The sequence below is a fragment of the Amblyomma maculatum genome, chromosome 6 (assembly GCF_055883805.1).
Source record: "Amblyomma maculatum isolate TAMU_Amacu chromosome 6, ASM5588380v1, whole genome shotgun sequence".
Classification (NCBI taxonomy): Eukaryota; Metazoa; Arthropoda; class Arachnida; order Ixodida; family Ixodidae; genus Amblyomma; species Amblyomma maculatum.
Window position 1 is genome coordinate 97,163,257 of NC_139349.1, and position 9,650 is coordinate 97,172,906.

At 48.2% G+C, this 9,650-nt stretch overlaps 1 protein-coding gene across 1 annotated transcript; it reads left to right on the forward strand.

Annotated features, from left to right (window-relative positions):
- The first annotated feature begins 232 nt into the window (after window positions 1-232).
- Window positions 233-8,018, forward strand: LOC146186359 (cell adhesion molecule DSCAML1-like). The gene is made up of 5 exons (XM_084605665.1): window positions 233-305; window positions 1,225-1,442; window positions 2,315-2,450; window positions 4,932-5,318; window positions 7,723-8,018. Exons 1-5 carry the CDS (start codon window positions 233-235, stop codon window positions 7,848-7,850), a joined length of 942 nt encoding a protein of 313 aa, XP_084461791.1. The 3' UTR covers window positions 7,851-8,018.
- Window positions 8,019-9,650: the final 1,632 nt, after the last annotated feature.

Sequence of the window (9,650 nt, forward strand, 5' to 3'; positions counted from 1 at the left end):
ATCGCACATTTGTTGTGAAAATGCTGCCTAATACTGAGACAAACAACTCAGCAGACTTTGAGGTTTTCGAAAACTTATCTCTAGCTCGCTCTCTGATCTGATTTCACGCTTCTTTTCTGCTTCTTCTTCGCAGCAGAGAGCAAGGGCCGGTGGCGTTCCAGAGGAGCAGGCGGCCACTGCATGATCGAGGCTGGGCAGGCGCCAGGCGCAGTGCCGAGGCCGATCTGATGTCATGGCGGGCCCATCCAGGAGGCCCTCGGGCGCCACGGCCGTCGCACGAGGAATCCTCATCGCCTGGCTTCACGGTGAGTGCGCGGTCAATCCTCAGGGCAACGGGGCTGTGAGATAACGTTTTTCTTCGCGCAGGCAGTGGAGACTACCGCACGATTCACCGAAGTATAGTTCGTACCCCAACTCACAGACATGCAATACTTGTTTTGTACTTGCCATGACGTATTAATTCCTGACCGAGCATTGATTGTTTGACATTATTTTAACGCGAGGCAATAAAGGCAGGACCAGCCAGGAATATAGAGCTAAAATAGAGAGCTTCAGAATAAACCACAGATGTGTAATGACTTTATGAATGAAACGAGTGGTGTTGCATTAAGGTAAAGAAAGAGGCCACCGTGTGTCAAGGAACACGGGTAGGTTGTTAATATTCAAGCAGGCATCAAAACAAGCGAGTACCCACAGGGAAAGTGCGTCGTTCTATGAGCATATTACCTGCGGTCCCTACTGGCAAGCCAACGGATGCCTAGAGAAGGCAAAAACAGCAGAGTGTAATAGAGAGTCACGTGGGTAGAAGAGAGGGGGATGTTGCATGTATAAGTTACGGTGGCTTCCGCGGTGAAGAACCATTTGGAGGACAGTTGAGGCGCTTTTTTTTTTTTTCAATTTTGTTTATAGGCCCATGATCAGTCGTCAGATACCTTAGAACGAAAAGACAGAACGCAGAAGGTTTCAGTAATTCTTGTGCTGCCACACCATTAAGATTGCCACTGATAATGGGGTCCTTTCTGGCCTTTAATTCACAAGGTGAAATCAAGATGGGGAATAAACTTTAGCAGTGCTTCTTTGTCGGAAAGAAAATACTCTTTTGCGGCCGAGGGAGCATCAACATAGCCATAAAGAAAGAGCTTTGAGTTTTACTAACAGTACACTGATTGATCTTTCAGCGTTCACAAGCTTTGTTCTCTGTCCGGGCGCATCCCGTGTGTGCAGGCTTCGTGACCACCGTGTCCGCCGTGAAGCTGGTGAATGTGGACATTCCTTCGCCGACCACGCTGGGCGAGACGGTGGGGCTGAGCTGCATCTACGAGCTGAACGGCGACCGGCTCTACTCGGTCAAGTGGTACAAAAACGACGTCGAGTTCTACCGCTTCGTGCCCAACGACTGGCCGCCAGGCCAATTCCTACCCCTGCCGGGCGTCGACGTGGATGTACGTACACTCCCCGCGCAGCTGCATGTAAACACGGGCGGGGCCACTGACGACGCCGAAGTTGCCGCAACGCGCGCGCGCTAATCGGAAGAGCGCAGCGTCTGACCGAATCGTTCATCCGTGTCACGTTCAGGGTCGATGGAAAGAAGCACGAGCGGCGCTGCGCGCCCGCCCAAGACTCGGTGCCTGTTCGCCGGTCGACTTTTAAAAGCCCCAAGCGCGCGGTATTTGCAGTATGGAGTCACGCTGCAGAGAAAGCCAGCATTTATAATGAGCGCTGCGAACAAGACGCGGTGCAGCAATACTCTCCTCCCATCATTTAGATATCGATCGCCGCCTGCAAAGCCCGTCGTTGTAGTAACATTTGTCTGACGATTGACCTCTGTAACAGTGTTTCAGTTTTTAAGTATAGCGCCGTCTTGCGTGTTTTGCTTAAAAACTGAAGAGCAAAGATTTCATTCTTGCGAAAACGAAAGAAAGCTGAACTCTATAAACGAATGCCTTTGTTACGAGAGCAGCTGTGAAAGCTTGCAAATATTTACTTGATCGATTCGCTGAAATTCCCGTGAGTGCCATGATGATAAGACGAGCGCGTATGCAGTCACGAGGTCATCATGACAGGCGTATCCTACTGAGAGTTAATGTTGTTTGCAGAACATGTTAAGTGGGCTGCAATAGTAAATCTTAGCGCTAAGAAAGGTGACGATCACGGCAGTAAGCATGAAAGAAATGAAATCATCGCTCTCACGTCTCCTCCGTACTTCAAGACTGTGTGAACGTTATGCCCTAATACTGTATGTGTGTACTTTGTGCTGTAATCAACTTTTGATTATTCTGCAAAAGGTTCAAATATTTTCTCTCCTTTGGTGCAGTTGGCACGTTCGGGACGGACGTCGGTGTACCTGCGTAATGTGAACCTGCACAGTGCCGGCACGTACCGCTGCGAGGTGTCCGCCGAGGCTCCTTCCTTCGACACAGTGGGCGGCCAGAAGGACATGGCCGTGCTAGGCAAGTCCCTTATAAATCGCCTCGTCTCACGTTATCGACTCATATCACAAAGTTTTCACAGTATCCACTTTGCAGACCGAGCTTCAAATTAAGGATGTAGTTAACAAACTGTCATTGCAGTGGTCGCCGATGCTGACGGCCGAGCAACTAATGTTTCGATGCTCGTCAATGTGTGCCTATTTTTTTTTTTCTAGAAGTTTTTCGGTTTTCTCTTCTAGCACGTGGTCTTAACTACTGCAGCTTTCTAAAGCAATTTGCAGGTTATCTTGTACGCTCTCTGCTAGGTTTGAACGATGAATGAATTTCCACTTAAGCTTGAGCTTTGCGGCTGCAGTTGCAACGATGTGAATGTTGATACCTCATGATCGTAAGATACTGTGCACTGTGCTGCGCTAACTACAGCTAAAAACACGACGCTCTAGACAGAATAAAAAAATTTCAGAAGCACTATTGCCGCCGTGGTAGCAGTATGAGTCGGGCTCACCCAGGCAACAGCATCAAATAAGCCGCCCAATTGCGAAATGCTTGGATTTATAACTTCCCCTTTAGTCGATATCTACTGCAGCTGTGTGGGCGGGCGATATATAGTGCGACTCGCTTTCTTTCTCTTTTGCGGGTATATAGACGCTTTGCCAACAGAAACGCCGCGTGTTCGTTACGCGCGGTCATATCGAAATGTTCGGAGAATCTCATGTGTCAAAAGAGAGCTCGGAGTCAACTCCCCTCCGGTCTTTTCTTTATCATTGCATTCTGCGAGTTCTTGTAATAAGCTGCGGTCATTTAGAAAAAGGAAAGATGGTGCTTTACACTGTGCTTGAGCGTCCGTACTCAGGACACGTTGTGAAATGAGACTAACGGTGCTTGCCAAACATCGCACACGACAGAAAATTATTCCTGCTTAATGAGCGTTGGAATGCGCTAGTTTAACTAACGTTTCGTGTTCAGCGTTTTCGTTGCGAAAGTGTCAAACGAAAAAAAAAATGAATCAGTCGAATAATTTCACCAGAAAGCTGTTCCAGAAGACTGGAGCGAAACATGGAATCTTGCAGACTCTTGATTTAAGTTATCTCGCCTTCGCTGCACGAGAAAGTTTTAGATGGGCGCTGGGTCGCGTTCACGTCAACAAAATGGCTGGCAGCTAAGAATCAGCTGCAACTGGGGGAGAGGGGGCGGGGAGACGAAGGGCATTATTGCAAGATAATGGCATGTAAACAGTAAACTTTAATTACACGAGCTGACTGTTAGATGGCATGTGGTTCTTCGCCTAGATCGCGTGTAACGTGCAGCTGGTAATAGGGGAGGAGCTATTAGAAGTATACGCCCAGCGGTGACATATATACTCTTGTGTCATGAATTTATACTTGAAGAACCAACCTGCCCTTACAGAGGTATGCCTCTCGTCAGCCAATGAGCAGCATCGTTCACCTATGACCGACAAGAATAAATGCCATTCAACTAAAATACATAAATACATTCTGCGCATGTCTATTGCATTGGGCTACCCAAATTTCAGGCTGCTGAGTGGAAAATTGCATAGATATTTGAGGTAATGCTTGAGCAGGACATCTTTTGCTGAAAACGTTTACATTTAAGAGGTTGACTGATGAGGACCTAATGGCAATTAGTTTCTTTTATACTCTGCCTATCACACCGACACCTAAATATGGGAGCGATGATCTAATTATGCGTGCATTTCATTATACTGCTAAATATACAGGGCCAGAGCAGTTGGTTATGGGTATAGCTAAGCGGATGAGTTGGTGATACATTATTCAAAATACAGCACGAACAAACGGGGGGAGGGGGGGGGGGGGGGGGGGCAGCGCGTGTTTCTGTGTTTTCTTCCTTTCGTCCCCGTTTGTTCGCGCTGTTTTTTGGATAATTATTGGGCTTGAGGATTAAGCGCACAAGTCTACTTCATAACCATGAAGATCAGTGTCTGCGTCCGCCATGTAACCTACAAAAGCTTAAGCGTTGCCAGCTACGAAGCTATCCTTGCCGTTGAAATTATTCAGTCGAAAAGCAGTGCTTAAACGCCGCACTTTATACTGAACAATAGCGTTAACCTGTTCTTTGAAGCACTAAATAAGAATCAGCATTCGCCTAGGCCGTTCCAATTTCAAACCTAACGCGGGGATGCAATTAGCTCGGCCCTATATACAGAAAGATTGGCAACGGATCGGGCAATTTGGCGACAGCCGCCGCGAGGCTCAAAATACGCCTTCACTGCCAGACAGATGTGGCCATGGTGCAAGGCTGAGATCTCGCTCAGGTCATTCGCCGGTGTGCACTCTGCGACGGCAACTATGACTATGTCACATCCACTGCGGTGCTTCTTGTAGCGTTAGGAAGGAGCCCGTATCGCTGAAGTCTGAAAGGAGCAGAATTCTGTCGCTTCTGGCAAGCTGCATGTCACAGTGCGTTACTTTGCATTTAAGCGCCGTGTTCCTGTTAACACTGAGTGCAACTGTAAACGCGCAGTACTTCCGACCGAGGGCCCGCGCATCACGGGCGGCCAGGCGCAGTACCGCATCGGCGACACCGTGAGCGTCAACTGCACCTCGGCCAAGTCCAAGCCCGCCGCCACGTTGCGGTGGTTCGTGAACGACGTGCCGGTGGCCGAGCCCGGCCGCAACGGCGCCACCGAGTACTCGACCACGCTGCACGCCGACGGCCTGGAGACGGCCTCGCTCGGCCTGCGCTTCGTGCTCACCGAGGACCACTTCCGGGGCGGAAACATGAAGCTCAAGTGCACCGCCACCATCTCGCGCGTGTACACCATGAGCAACGAGGAGCTAGTGTTCGGCTCCTCCGCGGGGGGCCGCCACCAGAAGTCCGGACTCCATATCAGCGAGAACACGAGTCGAGGCACGCCTTGCCCCCCCCCTTTCATATCCAGTTTTCTCTTGAATCCCGACTTGAGTACGCGAAAACACGTATAGCATAACGCGATTCACGATCCGTTACCCTGATCCACCCGTCCGTTCCAATGCGCATGCCCAGATCACCTGGACGGCGCTAGACGGCGCCACATGCACCACAAACATGCCGCGTAGGGCGCAATCAGCTGTACGTAGTAGCCGCGCGCGGTAGAGGGTCAAGGTGACTGATCCTGTACCGCGCTGTGCTAAACCTCTCAATGTGGCGGGCTGAATGCGATAGTGAACATCTTTTACGTGCATATTTTGCGAGTAATATACTAGTCGACGTTCTCAACGCACAGGCTGATGCGCAAGCCTCTCGTTGGTCGTCAGGGCATTCTGAACGCAGTCACATGACCCTTGCTTACTTTACGTCATTCACTGCTTTTGTTTTGGAGCTCAAACAACGTGCGCAAGAGCTAGCATAAGCTTGCCACTCTGCCACATTAAGAAGCTAGGTGGGATCATTTTGTTAGCGGTAAAAAACACACAGACACAAAGAACGCGACACGCAAGGGACACCCGCGGGTGTCCGTTGTGTGTCGTGTTCTTAGTGTCCGTGTGTTTTTACCGCTAACAGAATTATTCCAGTAAGCCATAGCCAACTAGCCCAACCTGAAGTTTTAATTAAAAAGCTAACCGCACAAGTATATCGGCTCGTTCTCGTCGCTTCCGCTTTCCCTCCAAGAAGTAGTGAAATAGAGTGCAACTTTCTTGACAGTTGCTGCTTTACGCCGACTGCATTTCCTTCAGCCCAAGTACCATAAGGATTCGACAGACCTCCCAAAATAAAGAAAAATTATTCCTAAAAATAAAAATTTTAATAGAAATAAGCAGAACTGATCTGTGGAAAGGATGCATACGATCGTTCAGGAAAATACACGTCAGCTTTTTAGATCACAGATGTCAAAGATCTTTCTCAGCGGCTGTGTGTTTGTTCAATACTTTTCGAGAGAGAGCAACGCGGTGTAAAATTACCAGTTGGCCAGTCTAAGGCATAATGCCCCTCCATCAAATTGCTTCTCACTATCAGGCTAGCAGTATAAAGAAAATGCTAAAACACTGTGATCACGATTCGCGCACTGGCTAGCAAAATAGAAGGGGGGGGGGGGGGGGGGGGGGCAAACTTTATGCATTATTTTCACATGAAAATTGGAAATGAGTTTCGAGTCCCACACGGGGCCTATTTGAACAAGGGTCCTGCATGCGACCGAAGCCTTTACCAGACGGTGTTCTGTCGAACGTTAGATCATGTATATATACTAATTTATGCGCAACTGGAGACGCACTATACACGCTTACCGCTTCGGCCGTAATGATGTCTACGTCCTCAAGTTAACTTATTGCAAGCTAGCTATGCGTCGGTAGATCTTGGAAAAAAAAAAGCTAGCTGTAGTAACTGCGACCATAAACAATATCAGGGCGTTTATAAAGAACATTCATTGCATTCAGCTATTTCCCGCATAGCAGCATTTTTAGCGATCTCCACGACCTTCACTCCGCTTCTACTGCCTTATTGATGACGTGTATATGGGAAGAAAACAAAAAACAAAAACAGAAAACAAAAAAAAAGAAAACAGAAAACAAAAACAAACAAACAAACAAACAAACAAAAAACAAACCGCTAAGCTGGGGCGGTAGCGAAGCGTGGTCAGCTCACTAAATGGCTATCTGGTAAATCGGACTTCAGTCGAACAATAACCTCCATCGAGCAATTCCTTCTTCACGCACAGCTGGCATGGACGAGCTCTGATCTTTGCATGTGTTCTCGGTTACCTTGGGATGGTTGGCGGCTCGTTGGAATAATGTCCCCGGCGTAAATACAATGCTGACACTTGTATGCAAAATAGCAACGGCGTTTAAGCGCTAGTTAGCAGTGTGATCATGCCACGCGTTTTCAGCGGCCTGCTGTCGCTCAACAAGCTTCCTCTTTGCGATTCGTAATTTTCAGCTAGACGAGTCTTGATCCGCTGTTTTGTTATTTTGCTCAAGGGGAGCTTCCAGTACAATGCACAGCACTCGCGAACGGCTCCAGTCATAGCAAGATAAAATAAAGTATTTGGCCAAAGGGCAACCGGATATACATCCATTGTGTGCCTGCGGAAAAGTGCTGTGTGAAAAGCTACGTAACGTTCACTTTTCTGAAAGCTGAAACCATTAAATGCATTAGTGACACTGCCTTTCACTATTGCGAGGGCATATTACCCAAAGTAGATCGTATGATGACCAGCTGGTACTACTAATGAGAAAGGGATCAACTGGCTGTCTGAAACTTTTGCTTGACTAGTCGACCTGCTTGTAGCTCCGCTGTTTTTGATTGACACTAGTTAATTGTCACTGTTCTTTTCCAGTGCGGGACGCCTCAAGCATCCTCTCAGCACCGGCGGTTGCGCTACTGCTTTTGGTCGCTTGCAGCCTACCACTCCTGGAGCTGTCGGTGCTACTAGGCACCGCGGTTGCGGCAAGGACGCATTTGTGATACGGCTTACCTGTGGCTCTCTTGTGTGCCGCGCGACGCGGTCATGGACTTTGAAGACGCCTAGGACCTGCAACGTGGATGGCAGAACGCCGAAAAGGACTGCGTCATAGAACGCGAGTCCGCCTGCTTGCTCGTTGGTCTACGACGATGCTCCAGTGTACTTAAACTAGAAAGCTAAAGATTGAAAAGTCACCTCAGAGACAATCTCCACCACCACTACCACCACCACCACCACCACTATCAACATCAGCTGCGCCAGTCGCTACGGTGTCCTGCGCGCGCACCTCCCAAGGAGTCCCTTTGCGACTTCACCGCACCAGCAGCCGCTTTCCGCGCGCAATCCCAAAACGCGTCATCTGGACCCGCGAGCTGACAGCACCGAGCCGCTTTGTCGCACGGGTTCCTGCTCTGTATTGTCCTGGTAACACATTTTCGAAACAAATGTTGCAGACTTGTAGAATATCTTACTGCGAGCATTTCATGCACCTTGAGCAACAGTAGTCAAGTTACAGTGTATGTTGGGTGGCCGAAAGAACTGCATCGCTTCCATGACGGCGTTTCGACATCTCAAGCTGACAGTGTGCTGTCAAGGCACTCGCTCTACGCATGCGAGTCTTCTCTCTCTTGCAGCCGCTGCTAAAGGCTCGCTTCCAACCTGCGTCCACTCCTCAGAGCAGGCACACTGAAGCAAGTTAATCGCTCCTCGTCTGGTGACGCGAGAAGAAAGCCGGAGCTCTATCCTCTGATTATCACTTAACCAGCTTTGCCTTTCGACCTAAATTTTGCCATCAGATACTTGTCGTTACGCTTGATGGAGTGGCAAAAAAGCGCGTGCAATATGAACGAGCCAGCAGACATATGCTCAAGGGAAAAAAACGCGCATTCGCAAAGCTCATTGAAGCGGTGCGATGTGCCCGAGATCCAGCACCAGATGCGGACACACCTTTACGTGATTTGTTAGACTTCAATGTTTTAACGTCCCTGTTGCTTCTTACTACCGCGTGCTAAGAGACGCTGTTTGAGTGTCAAAGCCGTTATTGGGAAGAAATCAATTAAAAAAGCTTGCTCACAGTGGCAACACATGCTGCTCAAAGGCTTCGCGATAGCTTTTTTTCTCTTTATTGGCGAACGGCCCATATTATTTTGGTCAGAAACATAATGCCCTTAATCAGGCACCCAGAATTAGTAGCATTATTTCCCAAGTAATTTAACAACATATTGACATTCGTTAGGTAATCATGCTTCTTCACGAGGCTTAGCTCTTTCCCAGATAGTGCACATACTTTTTTTTCTAACCCCCATCTAGGCCACACCTTTGCTGCTCGCGCTTTTTCTTTGCATCTTATTATAGCCCCCTACCTTTCTTACAATCACATATTTAATTATAAAGGCGAGCAAGATGCCTTTTTGTGAATTCTAGGTCAATCGAAGAAGCCCTTGATGCTAAGGTTAAGCGCGAAATAGGCACGGATTAAGAATATACCTACCACGAAGAGTGGTGCAGGTTGCCCTAGTGAGTGAGCTTGAGTTTCACGTTTGTTCGTACAGCCTTCATTTCATTGTTTTTACTTTACTGTCGTTCATGTTACGGGTTCATCACAGACAACTTGAGTTTCAATTAAACTTAACTATCACTTTGATATCCGGTCAAATGAAGTCTACCAGGACATCAAAGAACTGTCCGTCTGAAATCTCCTGCTTCATTCTTCATTTTAATTTCTCAGCTTTCATAGTCATTAGCGATTGGTAGGTAACTGTAACGCCATGAGAGAAAGTAGTCAAACATTGCGCAAATCACTT

What these genes read in the sequence shown, in the direction of transcription:
- LOC146186359 (XM_084605665.1), top strand. Translation starts at nt 233, where the DNA reads ATGGCGGGCCCATCCAGGAGGCCCTCGGGCGCCACGGCCGTCGCACGA. An exon ending in CCTCATCGCCTGGCTTCACG is followed by an intron (nt 306 to 1,224) that starts GTGAGTGCGCGG and finishes CCGTGTGTGCAG; the next exon opens with GCTTCGTGACCACCGTGTCC. An exon ending in GAAGGACATGGCCGTGCTAG is followed by an intron (nt 2,451 to 4,931) that starts GCAAGTCCCTTA and finishes GTAAACGCGCAG; the next exon opens with TACTTCCGACCGAGGGCCCG.